General features: G+C 37.0%; 1 protein-coding gene across 1 annotated transcript in view; it reads right to left on the reverse strand.

Annotated features, from left to right (window-relative positions):
- Window positions 1-27,470, reverse strand: part of Slc4a10 (solute carrier family 4 member 10) — a 246,997-nt gene that overhangs the window by 131,624 nt on the left and 87,903 nt on the right. The window contains exon 2 of the mRNA XM_051184581.1: window positions 18,043-18,124. Coding sequence (XP_051040538.1) covers window positions 18,043-18,124 — 82 coding nt within the window. The remainder of the gene's footprint in view (window positions 1-18,042; window positions 18,125-27,470) is intronic.

Raw genomic sequence — 27,470 nt, forward strand, 5'->3', positions numbered from 1 at the left:
TTTCAGTTTGTTTATATGGTGGATTGTATTTATCAATTTACATGCCATCCCCAAGTCTCTGGGATGAAGCATACTTGGTTATGGTAGATGATCTTATTGATATCCAATAAGAACTTTTGTGTCATATTTAAGTGTAAGAGCATTTAGATATGAGACTATCTTGAAAACATAAGAAGAAACAGTATCAACTGAGGAAAAAGTTTGAAACAAGTAGAGAACATTAAAATTAAAAAAAAATCCCAGGACAGAGAAAGGGAATTGAAACCAAACTCTCAACCCTAAACAGAATGCTATTTGTAATTGAGTCCTGTTAAGAAAGAGAAAACCAATTTTCTCCAATGGATTATCAGCAGGTAGGTATACCATCTACACTCTAGAGCAGGCTATATTACTTGAACAAAACAAGTGTGTGTGTGTGTGTGTTTGGTTTTGTTTTGGGTTTTTTGATCTTTGCATTTTATTTTATAATTGTTTTGAGAGAGAAAGGATGAAATTGAGTGGGTAGGGAGCATTTGGGAGAATTTGGGGGAGTGGAAAGAGCATGATCAAAATTTTAAAAAAATTCTGTTCCATAAAAATGAATAAGTAAATATATTATAGCCAAAATCAGTCATCCCTAGAATTCAAGCTGAAAGCTAAAAAATGGTATTATTCTACTCAATTTCTTGCCAAATTGGGAAAAATTTCTCCCCCAAAGGGCATAGCTCTTTTTTTTTAACACATATGTCAATAAAGAGAAAATATACTTTTTTCATAGAGCAAAACAATGTACTCAATAAAAACAATATTACTTCTTTGAACAAACCATGTAAAACCTTTGTGTGACAGTTAAACTATAGTGATACTATTGTGTTAGAAGGATCAAAATCATAAACAGTTTAATTATAGAACAACCCTAGCACTAAAGCAGTTCTTTATGTAGGGTGGCTGCAGCATGTGTAACATTTACATTGCACAGTGAAGAAAGAGATGCATTTGGTGACTAATGTTAATAATGATATTTAAAACTAAGATCCTTTCTTTTTTATTTATCTGGCTTAAAGAAAGTTGAACCATCTACTCATGAAGAGAATTGTGTTTTATTCTGTGAAATGACTATACACACAGCTGGTCCATAATTACTGGATTGCTATAACCATTTAAATATGTCAATCCAGGAAATAGTCAAGTACATACATTAAGCTGAATAAACATGTGATCTTTTATACAATGCAGACTCTAAAAGAGTCTGAAAACACAAGACATCATTTATTCTAATGTACCAAAGAATTCTAATGCAACAGAAAGTCTTTGCTGAGGGAAAACAATAGGGGGAAAAAAAAGGAAATCAACATTAATTCATATGTGTGTAGAGCAAAGAGATATAATTAGACTGTTGTATGGTTTTGTCTTGTTTTATTTGAAAAAAAAAAAAACAAAAGAAAAACAGGGAAGCATTAAATGCATACTGGTAACATTTGCCTGCCCTTAGTCCACATTTGATTTCATTACCAAAGAAAAGCCTCACTGACTGCACTAGGTAGGAAGTAGAAATCTTGAAAGTCTCACAGTTGCTCACCATATGAGACATAGCCAACCTCCAACTAGTATAAGAAGAGGTAATGTGGCATAATCTAGCTATTGGGCATATTCACAAAGGACTTTGGTCCTACTAAGGACCATTTTCATTGCTGCTCTATTCACAGTACCCAGAAATTGGAAATAGCCTAGATGCCCACCAACTAATGAACAGATAATGAAAACATTATATATATACACAATGAAATATTACTCAAGTGTTAAGAAAATTAAATTATAAAATGTACAGGCAAATGGATGAAGCTGGGAACAAATAATCCTGAGTGAGGTAACCCAGACCCCAAAAGACAAATATTGCATGTTTTCTCTTATATATGAATATTGGCTTTTAAACTTTCAATATATGTGCTACAATCCAAATAACCACAGAGGTTAAGTACCTATTAAGAGGCCAGGGAGGAAGAGGATCTCCCAAGAAAGTAGAAATAGAAGGTAGTGTTATGGAAAGATAAACTAAAAGGGAAGGAATAAATAGGGAGAATAGAAAAGTAGTATAAGGGAAGGAATATGGGTCTATCTGCAGTCTTCTACACACCCTCATCCAATTGTGCCAGCACCATTTGTTGAAGATGCTGTCCTTGGCCTATTGTATAATTTTAGCTGTTTTGTCAAAAATCAGGTGTTCATAGGTGTGTGGGTTAATATCAGGATTTTCAATTCGATTCCATTGGTCTACCTGTCTATTTTTTGTGTCAATACCAGGCTGTTTTCAGAACTATAGCTCTATAGTAGAGCTTAAAGTCAGGAATGGTGATGCCTCCTGAAGTTCTTTTATTGTATAGGGTTGTTTTGGGTGCACAAAAGGACCTTGCTAACACATCCTCCATGGAAGGATAACTACCGTAATCTAGAGACAGGAGAGAAGTCCTAGTCCCTATTTCACATGACCTGTCAGATCTACATGACCCCAACTGGATGGCATTCCCCTACATGTGAAATTGGCATGGGGGGATGGGAGGGGAGGGTGGTTAGGGTGCATGTGAGAGGGCAGAGAGGGTAAAACAGAGGGAGGGAGGGAGAGGGAACTGGGATCGACATGTAAAATAATAAATTAAATAAAAAAATGCTTTGACTCCAAAATTTAAGTTCAAGGATAAGTTACTGGGGAAAGGGATTTCTATTTTTGTTTCCACAGAAAATGAAAAGATGTGGATTCCTTCCAGACTAATGTGGTTTGATCATTCCAGACCGTCTGAAACAGAGTACCAGGTGATCCTACATTCAAAACAGCTGAACAAAGCAGCCTTACAGACTACAGCCAGGATTTCTGCATCTTCTTAGAATCCCCCATGACTGCGCCCCTTACCAGCAGGAAGTAGTTTGGAAAGAACGACACCCAAATTCCCAAATATTGTCTATAAATGTTTGTTTTCATTTTAATGGACTTGGTTATATTAAAAAATAAATAAATAAATAAATAAATAAATAAATAAATAAATAAATAAATGGGAAGGAATATAGGAAAGACAACAGTAAAGGCCTTTTGAAAAACTATATTGATTTTCCCTGTCATGAGCTTATCCCCCTTTCTCATATAATCCCTTTTCTCTCTTTTAGATTGGTTTCCTGTCCTTCTGCAGGGTCCTTGGATGTGAATCTTTGTGTCTGCTTCCACAGTTGACTTGAACTTTCGAGAGTGCATGGGACTGAACCAGACCCTCTGTATGTGGGTGACAGTTCTGTAGCCTGGTCTGTCTATGGGACCCCTGGCAGTGGGACCAGGATCTATCTACCCCTAGTTCATGAGTTGCCTTTTTAAAACCCATTCCCTATGGTGGTATGCCTTGCTCAGCCTTGATAGTGGGGAGGGGTATGGGGCTTAGTCCTGCCTTAACTGAATGTGACAGGCTTTGTTTACTCCTAAAGGGAGGCCTTACCATTTCTGACAAGTGGATGGTGTGGGTTAAGGGGAGGTGAGAGGCAGTGGGAGGAGAGGAGGAAGGGGAACTGTGTTTGGTATATAAAAATGAATATGAACACACACACACATACATACACATACACACACACACACAAACACACACACACACACACATATATATATATATATATATATATATATATATATATATAATTTTAAAAAAGAAAACTATATGGAAACCTATACTGGAGAAGCATCCTAAAATATACATATATGAAAGTAATATAATCTGAGTCAACATATAATGAAAGAGACAATGCCCCAATTAGACATCTTATGCCACCAAGATGAGTTACATCTTGCTGAGTAATTAGACAAAGGGGACCCAAAGACTACTGCAAATATCACAGGATATTGCCAAGACTTGGTGATTCTCAACAACCTGATGGTAGGTCCTAGTGCTAAGGACAACACTTATGCCATCAAGCACAGAGAAGTTAGCGGTGCCTAACTAGATGTTTCACATCCACTGACTAGAGTTCATGATGCTGGAAATTACTCCGCAAGTTTCCATCTCAAATCCTGTGACCCACAACAATGACCTGCCTGCAAGTCAGGCACAGATGCAATAGCAGGACAAGTGTTATGATGTAATCAACCACATTTTTATTGGATTTAAGGCCCATTCCATGAAATGGAACTTATAACTTACATTAAGTTACCCAGCACCTGAAGGTCATAGGCCTAGTAGAAAACTAACCATTATTATTCTGCTAAAGGTACAGAGCAATAAAATAACTCATAGATCAGTACATTGCTCAACCAGCCCTCTATAAAGATTATTCTTCTTACAGCAGACATGAATTAGCACAAAGTTACATGACAGGACAATGTGCAGAGAGGGAGACATTGTAGTATTTAGTCCTAAATTGGATGTCTTCATCAAACCCTCTCTCCTGGAGGCTCAGGGATCTATGTGAAAGAGGAGGTAAAAAGACTGCAAGAGCAAGAGGTAGTGGTGACTCCAAGCAAACAGACACAGAAGAATTAATGCACGTGTGAACTTGCAGAGTCTGTGAGAGCACATACAGGACCTGCACAAGTTCAAGCCACACAAAACCTCAGCTCAAAAGGCAAAGTAGATTCAAAGTCTCACCAGTCTCACCTAGAAGTGAGATGCTATTTGCAAGTAATAACTGCTGGGAAAGGGAAAATCAGCTATCTTCAATGGAATGTACTGGGTATATCAGCCACATCACCAGGCAGGTCCCATTCACAGTAGTAGTTGACCAACACAAAATGAACTTGATTGCAGATTGCATGGGGGGGGCAGTATTTTGGGTACATTTTGTCTTATTGGTTTTTCTATTTGTTTTATTTCTGTGGATTTTTTTTTCTTTTCTTTTCTTTTTTTTTTTTTGAGAGACAGAACATAAAGTTGGGTAAGGAGAGCAGTGGGGGAGGATCAAAGAATCTGGGAGGAATTAGAGAAGGGAAAAAAATCAAATAATATTTTATGAAAATAAGTAAATAGATAAATAAGAACCCAAAAGTTTCCACATTTAAAAGAAAAAATGAGGAGGAGGAATCTATTCATTCAATCAACTCTTGCATCTCTACTTGAAGATATGACTTACTTTGACCAATGAACGTCAGCAAATGTGTCACAGAGACTTGAAGAAAATTTGTGCACAGGTTTCTACTCTATACTGCTTTTGGGAATTCAAGCCACCATGTAAGCATATTCAAATCAAGAGTGAATGATGAGAGATCATGAACAGTCTTTGACAGCTCTCCTGTTAGGCTGAGGAATAACCAGTCTGATGGTGGGGGGGATGTCCTTCTCTATGCTGTGAACATATGTTTCTCTTATTGGTTGATGAATAAAGCTGTTTCAGCCATTGGACATTTGGAAGACCAAAAGTAAAAATTGCTTAATCTCAATTGTATTGAGATTTACTTTAATCACAATCCCAAGGTTATCTAACTATAGATATTTGATATCTTTCACTAGGTATTGTACCATGAAGCAGAATAATGCCTAGAAAGAACATGCTGGTACATTAAGGAGGCTGGATGGTGGGAAAGACACAATGGGCAGTACATAGGAGATGACCAGCTGGAATAAATCAGTGGGAATGGAAAAGATGTCAAAAATACCAACTCAGAGGACTTAGTAACAACATAATGTACAAAATAAGCACATAAAACTTCTAAATTGTATGCTGTTCATTTTAGATAAAAGACAAAGAAAAATGGTATGAAACCCGTGAAACAAACATAAGAAAAAGTCTGGAGAGCAAAAAATTATACAATTGTTGTCACTAATCAGAACGCATAATATACATGAATAAAGTAACCAATATATTACTTCAAGCTGTTGTTTTTGAGAAGGTGATTATTTTCTGCTAAATATATTGTACCTGAGATTTCAAAGATATTTTTAAACACCTGGCATTTCTACTAGCTGCACTCAGAATGATAAATTATGCTAGTAGGTCTAGTAGCTAAGATACACATAAATCCTAGGAAACAACAACTTTCAAATGGAGAATTTTTAATTGAACATATTTCTATTAATAAAATGTGTTTGTCTCCAATATCAGTCCTAACTGTCTTCCACTTGAAACATCTATTTTGTGTTATCTGCATCACTGAATGGGCCCCTTAAAAATCATATTATTTTCTGTTACACAAAGGGGGTGGCTTCCACCTCTATAGTTTTGGGCTGCCTCCTTCATCACTGGTACTCTCCCACTTACTCCTAAAATACATTATCCTGCACATCACTCCTACATTACCTAATTCCAGGTACATCCAGATTGTATAAACCTGTGTGTGAATGATAGACCCACTAATAGCACAGGCGCCTGTCTTTTGGTGTGTTCTGATAAGAAAAGTAAGTCAAAATTAATATGATGTTTTTTTCTAGTTTGAAATTGAAAAAAGATATTAAAACAAATTTTAATTTAGTGTCATCTTTGTTTCTATGAGTAATTTTTATCACAAAGGACCTAACTCTATTCATTACCTTTTAAACAGTGGTTCTTTTGTTGTTTTTTTTATTAAATATTGAATAATAGATGAACCCACAGATATATCCTCCCTTCATACCACATGAGGCTAGTGTAAAGTCTGAGCTTGTCTGTACTAAATAATATGTCCTTAGGAGAAGATGCTAATATGGTGAATGTGTGGGTATGTATATGTGTGTTTCTGTGTGTGTGTGTCTGTGTATGTGTGTGTATATGTGTGGATGTCACTGTTTATGTATGTACACGTGTATATATTTATGTATGTGTGGGAATCTATACATGTGTGTATTTGTGTGTGTGTTTGTATGTGTGTCTATGTATGTATATATATATATTTATGTATATCTCTATATGTTTCTGTATGTTTGTTTATATGTGTGTAGGTATGTGTCTGTCTGTGGGAATAAGTGGGTGTCTGTATGTGTATATATGTGTGTATGTGCATGTGTATGTATGTGTGTGTATATGCATGTGGCTTAATGTGTGTATGTGTAAGTATGTCTGTATGTGTCTATGTGTGGGTATCTGTGAATGTATGTGTTTGCCCATGCTTGTGTGTGTATGTGTATTTTTTAAATTTTACTTTATTATTTTTTTTATTTTACATGTCGATCCCAGTTCCCTTTCCCTCCCTCCATCCGTCTCTTCCTCCCTCCCTCCCTCCCTTCCTCTTTTCCTCCCTCTTACCCTCTCTTCCCCCTCACATGCACCCTGACCACCCTCCCCTCCCATCCCCCCACCCCCACTCCAATGTAGGGCTATGCTATCCAGGTGGGGTCATGTAAATCTGTCAAGTCCTTTGAAGTAGGGACTAGGACTTCTCTCCTGTCTCTAGGTTAAGGGAGTGTTCCTCCATGGGGGATGTGTTCCCAAGGTCCTTTTGTGCACCAGGAATACATCCTGGTTCCACTTAAACAATGGTTCTTAACCTGTGGTTTTCAACCTATTTGGGAGTCGCTTATGGTAGAAGAATTACATACATGAAGCAGCAATGAAAATAATCTTATGGCTGTGGTCACCACAACACAAGGAACTGTATTAAAGGGTTGCGCCATTAGGAAAGCTGAGAAGCACCGTTCTAGGATGAAAATGACTACTCATAGACATCAGTGAATGTTGCAGAATATTTGCTGACATTGTAAAGATGTGTCTCTGCCTAAGGTGCCTTCTGATCGGTTTAATAAAGAGGTACACAGCCAACAGCTACACCCAAGAGAATAGGTGGGACTTACGGGCAAAAGGAGAGAAACTGGGAACAGGAATCTAAATGGCAGATTTCGCCAGAGACTCTGAAGAAGTTGGATGTAAGGTTCAGAACTAAGGTAACCAAGCCATGTGGCAAAAGAGATGGACTAATTTGGAACTCCCTGCATCCTGCTGCTCCTGTCTCCGGTCCCCATCAAGAGCACCCATGGAGCTCTGATACACCCCCAACCATCCCCACTGCCAGCCTACCCCCCCTACCCTGTGCCCTACCCTACCCACAGTCCTGCCACTCTGGTTGAGCACTGGGACAGAGGGTAGAGCCAACAGTCCACCCTTCTTCGGAGACTTCTCAGAGCAACTCTGAACAAAGGAAACCTGACTATCCACACGGGACCAGCCATAATTTCCACCTGCTTGGTCTCTGACCCCACTGCCAGTCCTCTGCTGGAGTCCCGGGCCCCTCCCAGAGATCCGCCTATCTCTGCGGGACCACCGTGAGTACCTGCTGGCATCTTCTACTGGATCCTCATCCTTGACCCCATCCCTGGGTCCTTGTCTGCAGAGAAACCTCCTAGAGAGCTTGGACCACACAGAGCTACAGATATTGAATCTCAGACCCACATAAGCCCATCGGGGAAGTACCATAGAGATAGGGGAAGACCCCACCAACACCTACTGGAAGAAGCTATGGGAAGAAGGCAAAACAAAAGAAAACCTAAAAAAAGAAAAAGAAGAATGAAACACACAAAAAATTAGGGAAAAAAACAAAAAATAGAAGAAAACAAAAAAAAAAAGGGAGAAGAAGAGGACGAAAAAAAAAAAAAAAAAAAAAAAAAAAAAAAAAAAGAAGAAAAAAAAAAAAAAAAAAAAAAAAAAAAAAAAAAAAAAAAAAAAAAAAAAAAAAAAAAAATAAATTTAAAAAAAAAAAAAAAAAAAAAAAAAAAAAAAAAAAAAAAAAAAAAAAAAATTTTAAAAAAAAAAAAAATAAAAAAAATAAAAAAAAGAGAAACAGAAAAAAAAGAAAAATAAAAAAAAAAAAAAAAAAAAAAAAATACCAAAAACAAAAAAAAAAAATAAAAAAAAAAAATCAAGAGATGGAAGAGAGAATCTCAGGCACAGAAGATAAACTAGAAGAAAAGATTCATTGACCAAAGAAAATCATAAATCCAACAAATCCTTAACACAAAACATCCAAGAAATGTGGGATACCATGAAAAGGCCAAACCTAAGAACAATAGGCATAGAGGAAGGTGAGGAAGCCCAGCTCAAAGGTGCAGAAAACATATTCAGCAAAATCATTGAGGAAAACTTTCCAAATCTGAAGAAGGACATGCCCATGAAAGTACAAGAAGCATACCGAACCCCAAATAGGCTAGACCAAAGAAAAAAGACCCCTTGACATATAATAATCAAAACACCTAGCATACAGAATAAAGAAAGAATATTAAGAGTAGCGAAGGAAAAAGGACAGGTAACATATAAAGGCAGACCTATCAAAATTACACCTGACTTCTCCATGGAAACCCTCAAAGCCAGAAAGTCCTGGATACATGTTCTATAAGTATTAAGAGAACACGGATGCCAGCCTAGGCTACTATATCCAGCAAAACTCTCAATCACTATAGAAGGAGAGAACAAGATACTTAATGACAAAACCAGATTTTCCCAATACGTATCTACAAATCCAGCCCTACAGAAAGTATTGGAAGGAAAACTCCAACCCAAGGAAGGTAACTATGCCCACAAAAATGTAGGCAACAGATAATCCCACTACACCAGAAACCAAGGGTAAAGCAGAACTAATATATTCACAATACCACTGCCAACAACAAACTAAATCAAACAAGCATCAACAATCAATGGTCCTTACTCACCCTCAACATTAATGGTCTTAACTCACCTATAAAAAGACACAGGCTAACAGAATGGATACGAAGACAGAATCCATCCTTCTGCTGCATACAAGAAACACATCTAAGCTTCAAAGATAGACATTACCTCAGAGTAAAGAGTTGGGAAAAGATTTTCCAATCAAATGGAAATAAGAAGCAAGCAGGCATAGCTATCCTAATATCTAACAAGTTAGACTTCAAACCAAAATTAGTCAAAAGAGATGAAGACAGTCATTTCATATTCATCGCAGGAGAAATCCATCACCACAAAGTCTCAATTCTGAACATCTATGCTCCTAATATAAAGTCACCCACATTCGTAAAAGAAACACTACTAAAATTCAAAGCTCATATAAAACCTCACACACTTATAGTGGGAGACTTCAATATACCACTCTCAACACTAGACAGGACCACAAATCAGAAACTCAAAAAGAAACAAAAAAATTAACAGAAGTTATGTCTCAACTGGGGTTAACAGACATCTATAGAACATTCCATCCAAACACAAAAGAATATACCTCTTCTCTGCTCCACATGGAACCTTCTCTAAAATCGACCACATACTAGGTACATAACAAACCTCAACAGATACAAGAGAACAGGAATAGTCCCCTGTATCTTATCGGACCACCGTGCTTTAAAATTGGAATTCAACAACAACACAAATAGCAGAAAACCTGAAAACTCATGGATACTGAACAATGTGCAATTGCACCAGTCCTGGGTCAAAGAAGAAATAAAGAAAGAAATTAAGGACTTTCTAATATTCAACGAGAATGAGGACACAACATACCCAAACTTATGGGACACCTTGAAAGCAGTGCTACGAGGGAAGTTCATTGCACTAAGTGCACATATGAAGAAAACAGAGGATAGTCACATAAGAGAATTAACAGCCCAACAGAAAACCTTAGAACAGAGAGAAGCGAATTCACCCCGTAGGAGTAGACGCCAGGAAATAATCAACTTGAGGGCTGAAATCAACAAAATAGAAACCAGGAAAACAATACAAAAAAAAAAAAAAAAAATCAATGCAACAAAGAGTTGGTTTTTTGAGAAAATCAACAAGATAGACAAACCTTTATCCAAATTAATGAAAAATCACAGAGAGAATATGCATATTAATAAAATAGAAACGAAAAGGGGAACATAACAACAGACACAGAGGAAATCCAGACAATTTTCAGGTCATACTTTGAAAATCTGTATTCCACAAAAATTGAAAATTCAAAGGAAATGGACAAATTTCTGGATAACTATCACTTACCAAAATTAAATCAAGAACAGACAAACAACTTAAATAGACTTATAACCCGCAATGAAATAGAAGCAGTTATCGAAAGCCTTCCAACGAAAAAAAGTCCAGGGCCAGATGGATTCTGCGCAGAATTCTACCAGACATTCAAGGAAGAACTAATACCACTACTCCTGAAACTGTTCCACAAGATAGAAACAGAAGGTTCATTGCCAAACTCTTTTTGTGAGGCCACAATAACCTTGGTACCCAATCCTCACAAAGACACAACTAAGAAAGAAAACTACAGACCAATATCCCTGATGAACATCAATGCAAAAATACTCAATAAAATACAGGCAAACCGAATTCAAGAATACATCAGAGAAATCATCCACAATGACCAAGTAGGCTTCATATCTGGAATGCAGGGATGGTTTAACATACGTAAATCTATCAACGTGATCCACCATATAAACAAACAGAAAAAGAAAAACCATATGATTATCTCCCTAGATGCAGAAAAAGCCTTGGACAAAATTCAACACTCTTTCATGATAAAGGTCTTGGAGAGGTCAGGGATAACAGGAACATACCTAAACATAATAAGAGCAATATACAGCAAACCAACTGCCAACATCAAACTGAATGGAGAGAAACTTAAGCCAATTCCTCTAAAATCAGGAACAAGACAAGGCTGCGCTCTCTCTCCATATCTCTTCAATACCGTACTAGAAGTTCTAGCTAATGCTATAAGACAACATAAGAAGATCAAGGGGATCCAAATTGGAAAGGAAGAAGTCAAACTGTCTCTATATGCAGATGATATGATAGTTTACATAAGCGACCCAATAAACTCTACCAGGGAACTCCTACAGCTGATTAACACCTTCAGCAAACTAGCAGGATGCAAGATAAACTCAAAAAAATCAGTAGCCCTACTTTTTTTTCAGAAGACAAAGAGACAGAGAAAGAAATCAGAGAAACATCACCCTTTACAATAGCCACAAGCAACATAAAGAATCTTGGTGTAACACTTACCAAACAAGTAAAAGACATATATAATAAGTTTGTGGCTCTAAAGAAAGAAATGAAAGAAGATACCAGAAAATGGAAAGATCTCCCATGCTCTTGGATAGGTAGGATAAACATAGTAAAAATGGAAATCTTGCCAAAAGCAATCTACAGATTCAATGCAATCCCCATTAAAATCCCACCACAATTCTTCACCGACCTTGAAAGGATAATAATCAACTTTATATGGAAAAACAAAAGACCCAGGATAACCAAAACAACCCTATTCAATAAAAGAACTTCAGGAGGCATCACCATTCCTGACTTTAAGCTCTACTACAGAGCTATAGTTCTGAAAACAGCCTGGTATTGGCATAAAAATAGACAGGTAGACCAATGGAATAGAATTGAAAATCCTGATATTAACCCACACATCTATGAACACCTGATTTTCGACAAAACAGCTAAAATTATACAATGGGGCAAGGACAGCATCTTCAACAAATGGTGCTGGCACAATGGGATGAGGGCATGTAGAAGAGTGCAAATAGACCCATGTCTGTCGCCATGCACAAAACTCAAGTCCAAATGGATCAAAGACCTCCACTTCAATCCAGCCACATTGAACATCTTAGAAGAGAAAGTAGGAGGTACCCTTGAACAAATTGGTATAGGAGACAGCTTCCTGAACATAACTCCAGGGGCACAGACACTGAGAGAAAAAATTAATAAATGGGACCTCTTCAAACTCTGAAGCTTCTGTAAGGGAAAGGAATCAGTAGGCAAGACCAAACGGCAGCCCACAGACTAGGAAAAGATTTTCACCAATCCTATATCTGACAAAGGTCTGATCTCCAAAATACACAAAGAACTCAAGAAACTAGTCAACAAACCACCAAATAACCCTATTAAAAAATGGGGTACAGAACTGAAGAAAGAATTCTCAATAGAGGAAATCAAAAAGGCTGAAAGACACTTAAGAAAGTGCTCCACATCCTTAGCTATCAGGGAAATGCAAATCAAACAACTTTAAGATACCATCTTACTCTTGCCAGAATGGCTAAAATTAGAAACACCAATGATGACTCATGTTGGAGAGGATGTGGAGAAATGGGAACACTCCTCCACTGCTGGTGGGAGTGCAAACTCATACAGCCATTTTGGAGATCAGTATGGCGGTTCCTCGGGAAAATGGGAATTAGTTTACCACAGGACCCGGCAATCCCCCTCTTAGGCATATACCCAAAGGATTCACATCCATGCAACAAGGACATTTGTTCAACTATGTTCATAGCAGCACTATTTGTAATAGCAAGAACCTGGAAGAAACCTAGACGCCCCTCAATTGAAGAATGGTTAATGAAGATGTGGCACATCTACACAATGGAATACTACTCTGCAGAAAAAAATAACGGTACCTTGAAATTCTCAGGCAAGTGGATGGCACTTGAAGAAACCATCCTGAATGAGGTAACCCAGTCACAAAAAGAGGAACACAGTATGTATTCACTCATATATGGATTTTAGACCTAGATCAAAGGATCACCAGCCTATAATTCACACCACCAGAGGAACTAGGATACAAGGTGTATTCTATGAGATTCATATAAAGTCCCTCACAGAACTGGGAAGGGACAAGTCCCCCAGAGCTCAGGGGAAGTGGGGGGGGTTAATGGAGAGAGAAGTAGGAGAAAACGAGGGGGAGGAAAGGAAAATATGTGTGACCAGGAAGATTGAGCCTGGTTAGGAATAGAAGTCAGGAAAGAGAGACAGAGAGAGAAAACATAAAAGAGGGAGCCAATATTGTTTTGAAGATAAAACTGAACACAAAGAATGGTCTAGAGAACTACAAAACTGCTCCCAACTAACAATTTGAGCTATTGGTAGCCTAGGGAGAGGCTATCATAAATGCCCTTCCCGGAGAGTGAGATCAACAACTAACTTATCCATGGAGCCCTCAACTAATGCCTGTTGGAAACAGGATCAAACACCCATACATAATCACTGAGTCGAACTAGAACCCAGATGCAGATGGAGAGGACAAGACCATGCGGCAGAAACACATAGAGACAGCTTACCTGAACAAGAAGGAGCTAATGGCCACTAGACTGATAGCTGGGAAGCCAGCATGGGACTGACTCAGGCCCCCCTGAATATGGGTCTCAGCCAGAAGGACTGAGAATTCTAAGGGATCTCAGACAGTGGAGCCAGGTTGTATCCCTGGAGCACAAAAGGACTTTGGGAACACATCCCCCATGGAGGGATAACTGCCTTAATCTAGAGGCAGGAGAGAAGCCTTAGTCCCTACTTCACATGACCTGTCAGATCTACATGACCCCAACTGGATGGCATTCCCCTACATATGGAATTGGGGTGGAGGGATGGGAGGGGAGTGTGGTTAGAGTGCATGTGAGATGGTAGAGAGGGTAAAAGGGAGGGAAGGAGGGAGGGAGGGATAGAAGGAGGGGGGGGGGGGGGGGGACGGGGGGGGGGGAAGAAAAATAATAAATTAAATTAAAAAAATTGTTTTTATTTTTTAATTTGTGGGGGGGGGGGTGGGGGGGGGGGGGGGGTGTTTTTTTTTTTTTTTTTAGAAGATGTTGAGGTGTGGTTTTTTTTTGTGGTGTGGTGTTGTGTGGGTGGGGGTGGGTGGGGGGGGGTGGGTGGGGGTGGTGTTTTTATTGAGGGTGGGGGGGGGGGGGGGGTGTGGGGCGGGGGGGGGGGTTTTTTTTTTTTTTTCTTTGCCCTGTGGGGGGCCCCCTTGTGGGGGGGGGGGTGGGTGGGGGAGGGGGGGGGGTGGTAATAAATTGTTTATATTGAATTTTGTTTTTTATTTGAATTGGTTGGTTTAAATAAAATAAAAAAAAAAAAAAAGGGATGGACTAATTTAAGTTGTAAGAGCTAGTTGGAAAAAAGCCTTAGCTTAAATAATTTATAAATCTCTGTGTCATTATTCATGGGCAGCCAATACAAATAGAGTCCAGCAAGAAAGCTTGCTACAAATGAAGAACAATCCAATTGTGTTATGCCAATTGGAAAACTCTTTTACTATCATTCTATATTCCCTAAAAAATGTTTGGCGTAGAAAATGTTTGTAATATGGAAGCTATAACAATTACAATATTTCTCAATAATGCTAAGAGGACAATTCAGTATTTTACTGTAATTACTTGTGAATTATTAAGCAGTAATTTTGATTTATCTATCTGTGGCTTATCCATGCCAATATTTAAATCCAAGATGGCTTTTCCATGAAATCAAACATATTTCTAGGCTAATTTGGTTTTGTGTTGGTTTTCTTGGTGTGTTTTTTAGGGAGGGTAAGCATAAGTTTTCAAGTATAATCAATGTACTTTCTGAAACCAAAGACCAACTTAGCATTACTATAAAATGTATCAAAACAAAGACAGATAAACCGATATAACCATCATAAAAAATCCCAACCCATAATATTAATGCAGTGACTGCATTTTCTAAATTTAAAGCCAACACTTACTTATGGAATTACATATAAAACCAAATGCCTCTTGTTCCTGGATTCATAATGATTAAGTGTGAAATTGTATGTCAGTTTGCTCCTGGCTGAATAGAATGGATTCCTTAAAATATAGCTGGGTCAGAGAGTCCCAAAGGAAGGGGAATGGGCAGAGAAGAGAGGGCTGCCCATCTGAGGTAAGCTGACAGAAGACTAAAAGGACCATAATGAAGGATGAGAGAAGTAAGAACATGGTGGATTATTGGCATCCTCACCATGTCTGGTGGCTACACATAAGTCTCAAGGAACCTAGGGGAAGAGGGGGCAGAAAGCCTTTAAGAGCCAGAGGACCAGGACATTAGATAAGAGAATATGTCTTCAATATAAGACAGGAAATCTGCACCATGAAATACTAACAGTATGGTAGCCCAATCAAGACCTGAATAATAACATACCCAGCTAAATGCCAGTGTACATGGGGGAAATATCCCATAGCCCTGCCCCTACAGGAAGTAATGGACTGCCAAGAGAAGCAGAATCTGTTTTCCCCAGGAATGAGTACCCTAATTTATAATCTACTACCAAGTGGTCAGCACTAAAAACATATAATATGAGCAACACTAAACAGATTCAGCTAATTTCAATTATTTATGTATGTATATGTATAACACTAATAATTTAAGAAAAGAAAAAAATTTAACTAGGCTCTGCTGTCATATGTGGATGTCTCTACCTCTCTCTCCAACTTCTACCTGATTATTATATTTTACAGGATATACAGATAAACAACAGACCTAATGCCCACTGATACATGCTTTGTCTTTCTAATATACTCTTGTCAATATAACAGAAAGGCGAGGAAAGACCAATTCAAGAATCTGAACTGATGGTTTTGTTTTGTTTCAACCTTCAAATAGTAAAAAACAAGAAGATTTCAGTGAAGAAGACAAAACAGCCTATCAATATACCATACACTTTAGCTTTCTCCTTTTAATATTTTTAAAGACCACTTCAGGAGATGCTGTTTCCCTAGACATCACTGTGGGATGTCCAGGTTATCCTCCATTGGTAGACTCTCAGTCTGGTTCTTTATGGTGATGGGCTTTTTAGCACAAGGATCTTTAAAGACAGGTGTGTGAGATCTTTAGTGCAGGACACTGGTAATGATCCTCGGCTCTTTGTCTTTTGTCCTAGGGATTCTAAAATAATTTCCCTCATTGAAATAGGACTGCTTCATTGCTTCTTCTACAGACAACTCACTGTGTTTAGTATAATTTGTTCTTTAAGAAATGAAATTTTATATTGTGTCATTTTAAGTTGTAAAGTCCATTTTCATCTCTGTAACTTTTCCTATACTGCCTGGTTCTGCTATACTTTGAATCAAACAGATTACTGTACTTATGCCCTAAACAACATGGATTGTGAAAGATAAGCCTTATTTTTAAGAATAACAGTGTCTCTACACATACTCCCTTACATGGTTAAATTTGAATAAATGGAGAATGCTAAGAAAAAACAGTAATATATTGGTATTCAAATCCAATGAAAATTATTTTATATGAAACATTACAATTTCAATTTTCAAGGTATTTTAATCTTTAATTTATATAATAAAATGGGTGGTGTAGCAAATAACTAGGCTCATCTAACAAGTGTTACCTTTTTGGACCAGGACATTATTTTTTGTGTACCATATAAAATATCTGTAACAGACAATACATATTATCAACAATGTCTATGTTGATAAAAATTGTTTCCAAATATTATATCAACTATTGTGCTATGGAATTATTGCAACTAAAGACTCAAAAACTACTAAACTAATTGCAATTTAAAAGCTTATGTTACAATGCTTAAATTGAAAAACATTCTGCTTTTAATGTTTAAATTGAAAGACACTCAATGGATAATTAGTTCTGATTACCTATAATTAAGATTATCTACGTTTTACTCTCACTCAAACAACAAACAATTTATACTTATATCTAAGATATGAAAAATTATATAAGTTAAAGTTAAAAGATAGAAGTTAATTCTGCATGAGCATTAATTGTATTGTGATAATTGCTAATACTATGCTACTCTATTCCTAGGTATTATTGGAAATGCTGTATGTTGATTTTCTAAAAAAAAATAAAAACAAGATATATGCATTGCTATCAGTATGCAAACAATTGAAATAACTGAGATGCACAAAGTTAACTAATGGTCCTATGCTAATGAAGGGACAGGCATGGCATCTGAACCTACTGTTGAGTATATTAAAATGTACTATGCTGCACACTATATTAGCAGTCCTTCTCATTGAAGACAGTGCATAGAAAGGAAGTTCCTTTCTTCTTCTGGTCAGCTGTCCTTAATTCTCTTCTATTGACAGACTATCCAATAATAGGTTCTTCTTGTCCTAGCATATGACCTGTGATAATAATATCTATTTTTCTTTTCATTATCTAATTAATTATACTTCCTTGGAACAGTGATTATTTAGAATATGGCACCAAATAGTCTGTAGAATATTGAATGGATTGAACAAACATCTATGTATGAACAAATGCTTCTCCCCTCTTTCAGGTATGCCTGTTGGCATTCTAGACTGTACCAGAACAATCATATCTACATAACACCAGCACACCATCATTTCTTTTATTTCAGCATTTTCAATTTTCCACAAGTGAAAAAATTACATTTCTCTTTGAAATAACTATGGAAAGTATAGCTACCATTCCACCAAAACAATGTCTCACCTTCTAAATCTTCTTTCTCAAAATGTGTTTTGAGTATAGAGCGTGTTCCACCTCTATCCACAACTGCTTCTTCATCATTTCTCTGTAGAGCAAGGAAAATTAAAATAAATATATATATATATATATATATATATATATCCATATTATCTTAATTTCAAAATGGAAGCCATAATATGACCTACTGTTTAGATATGTACTCTGAGGCATTACCAACTGTTGGTTTAAAAGAGAAGCTAAAATAAATTTGGTCATATATTCAGAGTAGTACATTATTTGACTTAACATTGACAATACTCATACATTCCTGTTGGCATCATTTGTTAGTGAGATGAAAACCAGGAAACAACTCTTGTCAATTTAATAAGTCATATTTACCTCTGATAAAGATCACATTTTTAACTATATAAGGGAAATATGAAAATCATTAGTATTGACACCACAAATGTTATGGCTGGGTGAAATAATTCAGCTTCCATTAAAAACCAATCTAGTCCCTTTAAAGCAATTAGTAAGCAATTATTAGATAATGAAAACTCTAATTACTTTGCTTCAGTGAGAAGCATCTTATTGAACAAGATTATAAATTATTATCACATGCATTAAATCTTCATTTAGTTTCCATATATATTTTCCAGTTTAGAATGCCTGGACAGATACTAAGCATATAAATATTGTACACATGCCCAAACATACTAAAAAATTTGGAAATAAGCAAAGTAAGGGGAAAATAATATTATAGATTTGACCACACAGAATATAAAAGAGTATAAAATACTAAATAAAGTGAAACTATTTCCATCTTTTATCTGATCATGATATATGTAAAACTTGATTTTAAAATGGACACTGAACATAATAGGGAAAACATTCAAAGGAAAAAACTTCTGTGATCTATTTCCTTCTTTTATTTTGAAACATGGGAGATCATTTTTATTCAAACCACCACATTCAGCAAATCCAAATCAGTAAATATGAATGCTCATTTTTTCCCCTTTGAGTCTGTGTCTTGGAATTCACTATGTAGATAGGCTGACCCTGTACTTAGATCTATGTCTATATATATATATATATATATATATATATATATATATATTAATTAAAATAAGATTTAAAATTTAATATATATATTAAAAAAATTTTAATTCTTATTTTACATACCAGTCCCAATTCCCTCTCCCTCCCATGCCTCTCACTAGCCCCCATCTCTGCTCCCATCCACTCTCCAGGGAGGGTGAGGCCCTCCATCGGGAAGCATCAAAGTCTGTCACATCATTTGGGGCAGGACCTAGGCCCTCCCTTGCATCTCTAGGCTGAGAGAGTATCCCTCCATGGGGAATGAGCTCCCCAAGTCCATTTGTGCATTAGGGATAAATACTGGCTCCACTGCCAGAGGCCCAGTATACTGCCCAGGCCTGACACCCATGTTAAGGGGGCGTGACTTGGTCCTATGCTGGGTCCCCAGCTGTCAGACTGAGGTCCCTGAACTTCCACTTGCTCAAGTCAGCTGTTTCTGTGAGTTTCTCCAGTATGGTCTTGACCCCTTTGCTTATCACACCTCCCTCTCTACAACTGGATTCCAGGAGTTCAGCTCAGTGTTTAGCTGTGGATTTCTGCTTCTGTTTCCATCAGTTTCTAGATGAAGGTTCTAGGATGGCACATAAGGTAGTCATCATTCTCATTTTAAAGGAAGGGCATTTAAGGTAGCCTCTCTCCTATTGCTTAGATTCTTAGTTGAGGTCATCCTTGTGGCTCCCTAGTTCTAGATTTTTCTTTAAACCTATAATGGTGGTTCAGTGGTAGAATTCTCTGAGTTCTATTTCTAAGTCAATTCTATTACATGACTATTTAAGATGAAAAAAATATTTAAACAAGCAAAGAGTGCATTGTTTAAAAAAAAAAAAAAAAGACTATTGCGGTAAATAAGGATCAGGATAAACAAATAGGCCGAATAGATGTTTATTCAGGGAGAAATAACTTACAACCTAGACAGATGAACACCAGGAAATTCAACCCGATCCTCTCCTGTCCAAGTCACGCCAGAAAGAGAGAGCCTTTCCTGGCCCCCTCCGACCTCCTTCCACAGGTCACTTCCGCCCATGGCTCCACCCCCCAATGGGCGTGGTCAGTGCCACAGAAGGAGACAAAGTGAATATCCCACTACAAAAGACCCTTTTCCTTCTGGCCACCCAACTACTTTGAAGCATCAGATACTGATGAAAACTCCCTTTCGCTGAAAAGTCAGTCTTTGACTAAGTCCAATAATGTTGTTATTCCTGAGCTAGGATCATTAAAGGCAATGAGAACAACTGAGGCTGAGACACACATTACAGACTTTAATTACCAAACATAAGACAGTTGTGTTTAGAATAAGGACAACAAAATCATAACAGTGATAAAAAATGGTCTGATTCACAGAGATTTACAATGCTGGCTAGTTGATCAAGGTATTCTAGAAGGGAGGTAAATGGACAGTCTACTAAATTCTTATCTGATTTAATGAAGATGTTCCAATGATGGCTGCTCAGTCAGTTCCCATAACTGATTCAACTTACAAGTATGAATGTTTGAATAAGGGAGAATACAGATCTACTTGGGCAAAATTCCTCCTATACCTACCCAAACTTATAGTCTTTACTATAACAATCTCCAACAGAACATAACCTCTTTTCCAAGACAGCTAAGCACTGAAATAGGAAACAATAAAACACATGGGGATTCTGTTCCTGAACTGATGTTAATAAGAGCCAGGGCAAGGCTGGATGACTGTAAGTAATCAACAGAGTTATAGTTTAAGTCTATCTTGTGGGTCCAGTGGATTCCCGAACCCCAGAGGACTGAAAGAGATTATGAACCTGAAAGTGCTCAACATGAGAGTGATGGTTTTCTTTTCAAGTCAGTCCTTTGCATATCTGATAGCTGACAGGAAGGTGCCAATACAAAGAACTAAGATGCTTAGGCAAAAGTAAATTAGCATTTTTATTTTAGCAAGTTCCTAAAAAGAAAAAAAGGTATTGATCTAGGTACAAAGCAACTATGAAAGGACTCTATTTTCCTGAGACCTAGAGGGAGTATTGGGGAGCTGATGTATAGTGAGAGATATTTTGAGAAAGAATGGAACATCAAGTAAAGTTCCTACTGCACAGCCTTGGGGCTTAGGTGACAGAGGTTGTGTCATTTTCCAACTTAACAAAGTGAGTAACATTAAAGAAATGAGCCACAGATAAGTGTAAACAGCCAAAACACCTACATCAGATATTACATAGACCCTTTAACACTAAACACCCTTTTGTGTTTATCAGTTCTTTTTTAAGTTGGAAAGCAAAAATATTTAAATCTACTCTGAGAACGATATTGTCGTTGACATCATAAGACTTCTAAGTGGATGATCAGAGAGGTAACTACTTCTATGAACTTAATTTAAGATGGCAGAGGATCTTGAGAGAAAAGCATCAAAATCTCTATTTCCCTTTGATAAAGTATTAAAGTCAGTTAAGACCCTGTGAGAGAGACCATGGCAACATAACATACCTCTAATTAACCTTTCTGATTTGTTTACTAATTCCTTAGAAAACTAGGCACTAGATTGGTGGGGGCAGTGGGTATTGCATGATTAACTATTTTCCTACTATAAAGATGAAGAGTGATGCTAAGACAGTATAGAGACACCATTGCCAGGTACATAAAGTGGGGGAAAGTGTATTTAACACATATTATATTTTGTATCAAGTAAAATTTGACAGTTCTCATGTCCACAAGAAGGACTGAATTATTTACTTATAAAAATTCTTTCTTTTTTAAATTGAAATTAGAAGCAATCTGATTTTACATTTGTCTCTTCCTCCCATCCCCCCAGGCCCTCTGCGACAACCCCTAATTGCAGCAGATAATCTTGATAGTTGGTATCCATTTCTTACAAATGTGCTTGACCCTAAGGTAAAGGAGTATATATGTTTTTCACCTAATAAGAACAACATGCTTCACATGTACACAATCTACAATACAAGAACATGTTTTTAGCCTGATTTCATGTGTCTTTCTGACATATCCCAGGAGAGATCAGGAAAGAGTGAAATTAAAATGAAGAAATAATTTATGGGCTATTGGTATATTCTTTATTAAAATATTTAAGCTCTTGGTTTAAGCAAGAAGAAGCAATAGAAAAACTAAAGGTGCAACTTATGGAATTTTTCTGAACACAAAAAATCAGTCCATTAAGAACTATTACTGATAAATTTACAATTATTTTATTATGTGTATCAAATATATATATATATATATATATATATATATATATATCACTTAAAAATATTCCTGTTCTTTCACATGTTTTTAGGTCAAAAACTAAGTCAGGCATTCACAAAGGCCAAGAAAGCCCTATCCCACTTATTATTTTTCTATCAAACACAAATGACAAACTGGGCAGGGGACCAAACTAATGACCTCATCTATAGTAATGATTCAGCTTCTATGTCTCACAAATATACTTGACTTTCAAATATAGGATTATAGGTGTATTTTAATTAAAAGCTTCAGCTCATCATTCCAATAAATTATAATATTTCTTTATGTAAAAATGAGCCAGAAACTATATTGAAAATGAGTTTTACTTGATGTGTTTCATTTTGAGATTTTTACATACATCACTCCCTTAAATGTTCACTTGACATGCAATGAAGACATTAAATGAATGAACTTTTTGGCTGAAAATATCCAAGATACAAATTGTTATTAATTCATGCACTTAAAGTCCTCTATATTGGTTATGGTTCAAAGGATCAGTATGATTAGAGAGACCTTATGAATAAATTCTTTCCCCTTGTTATCCTGTAAAACATGAATTGTGATACAGGGAACATGAAGGGACCTACAGCTAGGCTTTGAAGCTACTTTGAAGGTACTCTCAAATGTATCACATTGAACTTAATTTTGTATTGAGCCCCTCTAGATGTTTCTGAACATCAAACACACCAATCACCATACCTTCCATAATTATTTATCCATGTGTGGTTCAATTTTAGCAGTACATATGTAAAAGAACATAAATATATAATTGTTGTCTTCAATACAATTTAAAATTTCCCATGGTAAACTCTCTCTCTCTCTCTCTCTCTCTCTCTCTCTCTCTCTCTCTCTCTCTCTGTGTGTGTGTGTGTGTGTGTGTGTATGTATGTATGTATTGATTCTTTGGAAATTGCATTTTTTTTTTACCATAGTCACCCTCTACAATTCCCTCCAAACCCTTTCTCTACTACTCAACTTCGATTCTTGTAATTTTTAAAGTTCATTAAGTCCAATTTTCTTTTTCTTTTTCTTTTTTTTTTTTTTTTTTTTTTTTTTTTTTTTTGGCAAAACAAAATTTTTATTTAAACTTTTTTTTCATTTCACATACTAGTACCAGTTTCCCTCCCTCCCCTTTTCCTGCACCCCCACCTCCCTATCCCACCCTCACCTACTCCTCCCAGAGGGCAAGGCCTCCCTTGGGGAGTCAACAAAGTCTGATATACTAAGTTGAGGTAGGACCAATCCTCTATCCCCTATATCAAGACTGAGCAAGTTATCTCACCATAGGGAATGGGCTCCAAAAACCCCATCCATGTACTCACGATAAGTCCTGGTCCCACTGCCAGCCACCCTCCCCAAAAGATCAAGCCACATAACAGTCACCCACAGTCAGAGGGCTTAGTTCAGTTCCATGCAGGATCCTCATATGTCAGTCCAGAGTCTGTGAGCTACCACTAGCTCAGGTCAGCTGCCTGTGTGGTTTTACCAATCATGATCTTGATGCCCCACCCCTTGCTCATATGATCCCTCCTCTCTCTCTCTTCAACTAAGCTCTAGGAACTCAGTCCAGTTCTTGGCTGTGGATCACTGCATCTACTTTCTTCAATTACTGGATAGAGGTTCTACAATGACAACTAAGGTAGTTACTAATCTAATTATAGGGGAAGGCCAGTACAGGCACCTTCTCTACTATTGCTAGGAGTCTTAGCTGGGGGTCCCTTTATCAAGATATCTCTTTCATTGCTCACATTTCCCATCCCTACCCCACTCTGGCCATCTGGAGACCTCATGTTCCCATCCCCCATCATCTCCTTTCTGCTCCCCTTCCTAGTTCACACAGGAGATCTTAACTATTTCCATTTCTTGGAGTTCTCCATGTATGTCCCTCTTAGGGTACTCCTTTTTACCCAGCTTCTCTGGAGTTGAGGGTTGTAGCTTGGTAAACCTTTGCTTTACATCTAATAATCCACTTATGTGTTCTTCTTTCTGGCTCCAGGTTTCCTCACACAGGATGGTTTTATCTACTTCCATCATTTTTTATTGCAAATTTAAAGATGTCATTGTTTTTTACAGCTGAGTAATAGTCCATTTTGTAAATGTACCACATTTTCTTCATCTATTCTTAGGTTTAGGGGCATCTAGGTTGTTTCCAGGTTCTGGCTATTATGAATAATGTTGCTGTGAACATATTTGAGCAAATATCTTTGTGTTATGATTATGCATCCTTTGGGTATATTTCTAAGAGAGGTATTGCTGGGTCTTGAGGTAGATTGATTCCCAATTTTCTGAGAAACTGCCATACTGATTTCCAAAGTGGCTGTGTAAATTTTCACTCCTACCATCTTGGATATGCGGACTTCCATAAGATTGTTGTTCGATAACTAGAGCCTATACCGTTAAAGAAAACAGCCTCTCCCATGAGCTATCAATTGCCAATGATCCTCAGAAAGAAGTAAGACTTCCTGTCTACCTACCCCCACATACACACAAACACACGACAAAACAATTCCGAGCAATAAAAATACTTCTGGAAATAACACCACCTGAGTTTAACTTATACTGTAGAGACACAGTATTCAAAACAGATTGGTATTGACATAAAAAACAGACACATTGATCAATGGATCACACACCTCTGGCCACTTGATTTTTTTTTTTAATGAGGGTTGTTTTTCATCTCTGTAGTATACCAGCAATATAAGTTAAACAGTAGGGGTGAAGCTTCTGGAGAAGAGAGCATCTTCAACAAATGGTGCTGGTCAAACTGGATAGCCACATGTAGAATAATGAAAACAAATACTTACCTCTCACACTGAACTAAATTATAAATTAGTCAGGGACCTTAATGTAAGACCTGATACCACAAATCTGATAAAAAGAGAAAAGAGGAAATATGCTTGAACTTACAGGCACAGGAAAGAACTTTCTGAACAGGAACCCAATAGCACAGGAATTAAGGACAATACTTGACAAAGGGGACATCATAAAACTAAAAAGCTTCTTCGTAGAAAAAAGACAACATCATTCAAATGAAGAATCAATCTACACAATGGTTACAATTTTTTTAACCAGCTATACATCTGACAAAATGTTACTATCCAGAATATATAGAAAACATAAAACAGACCACTTCTTAAATGGGACATGGAACTAAACAGAAAATTCCAAAAGGATGAAATACAACTGGACAAGAAATATTTTTCAAATGTTCAGCATCTTTAGACATCAGAAAATGCAAATTAAAATTTCTTTAAAACTTCATCTTCCCCATTCAGAATGGCCAAGATCAAAGAAGCAAATGACAACATGTACCAGCATGGATGTAGGAAAAGGCAAACACTTACATACTGCTGGTGGGAGTATAAAATGGTACAACCACTGTGAAAATCAATGTAGAGGTTCCTCAAAGCACTGGAATAGATTTAGGACATGTACCAGATATACTACTCTTGGGTATATACCCAGAAGATCCTATACCCTACTATAGAAATACTTCCTCATTGCTTTTCTATTCATGATAACCAGGATATGGAAACAGCTTACATGCCCATCAACTAATGAATGAATTACAAAATATAGTATATTTACACAGTGGATTACTAATCAGCTGTTAAGACAAGGGAAATTATTACATTCACAGGTAAATGGATGGATCTGGCAACAATCATCCTGAGTGACATAACCCAGACACAGAAAGACAGACATCATATGTTTTTCCAGTTTGGGATATTAAAATTGACTCTTAAAATATGTGAGTCTTGTTTGTTTTGAATATCTTACTACAGAAATGTAGTAAGAGACCACAGAGTATAGGAGATAGGACACAGCGGTATAATGAGTTAAAGGAAAGTAATGGAACACAAAAGATTAAATTGAGATAGAGGATGGGGGCAGGAAAAAAGGAGAAGAGATAGGGATAACTAACAATAAATGCCTTTTGAAAAAGTCATATTAAAACTACAAAATCTTCACATATATATATGAGAGGACTTAATGGAGTTATCCTACAATGAAAAGACAGTACCCCAACTAGACATCTAAAAACAATTAAAAGCCACAGTACCAGGAATAGTTTGCCTTTTTATTAGTTGTTGGCCAATGGGGTCACATAGATTGCCAATGTTCTCTAGAATTTGACAGTCAGAGCCTAACACTGAAGATACCACATACTGTACTTATAAAATATGGAAACCCCAAGCTGGTACTCACCTGGAAGCTACACAACCCTACTGTCTAGCTTTTATGTTGCTGCTATAATACAGAGATGAAAAGTAACCCTCATTCTCACCCAGCTTGAATCTTGGAAGCAAGAGCTTGCCTAAAAAGGTATGCCTACTGGTATAATAGTGGTACAAATTTTATGGCAGTACCCACAAGGTTATGATTGGATCTAAGGCTTGACAATGGGATCAAGAACCTGTGTCTAGATCGGTCATAGACCCTACAGGAAAACCCAATTATTTTGTTAAAAAGATAAAGAATTAAATGACTTCTAATGACTTATTGCTAGTTCTATAAATTAGTGCATCTCTCAACCCTTATCAAAGAAGCTTCTTACAGTAGTTGACAGTTAACACAGAGACAGATACCCCCCACTACTGGATGACATGATAAGAGTTAGAGACTATGAAATGCTCACTCTTAGAGGGGACATATATATCATATAACATTCCCCACCCTAGACTCAGTGGTCTTCATGGTAGATTGGGCAGAAAGACTGCGAGAGCCAGAGATAGTAGATAACATCAAATAAGCTGTTTTCTAGACATAGTATGACAGTTGTACATATGAACTCAGGACAGTTATGGCAGCATGTACAACTCCTGTGCAAGCTCAGAAAAAATGCAAGCACAAAGGGGTGATAGTGGGCACAAAATCCCACCACTTCTTTTTTTATATCGTGCTTTCTACCCTGAAGTGTATCTGACTCACCTAATCCAGTGAGACTATTTAACTCTCTCTAGAAAGAGAGAGAGAAAAAAAAAACATTTTTTCATTGAACAGGAAAAGGAGATTTAACCGGCTTTCTGAAGTGACTGAATAAGATGATCTAGAGTTGCAACTGACTTTTAAACCATTAAATACTGTTTACTTTGACAACCTAATCTCGGACATACCCAAAAGTCCACTTTTCTTTCTCCTTTTCC

The sequence above is a fragment of the Phodopus roborovskii genome, unplaced genomic scaffold, assembly GCF_943737965.1.
Source record: "Phodopus roborovskii unplaced genomic scaffold, PHOROB, whole genome shotgun sequence".
NCBI classification, from domain to species: domain Eukaryota; kingdom Metazoa; phylum Chordata; class Mammalia; order Rodentia; family Cricetidae; genus Phodopus; species Phodopus roborovskii.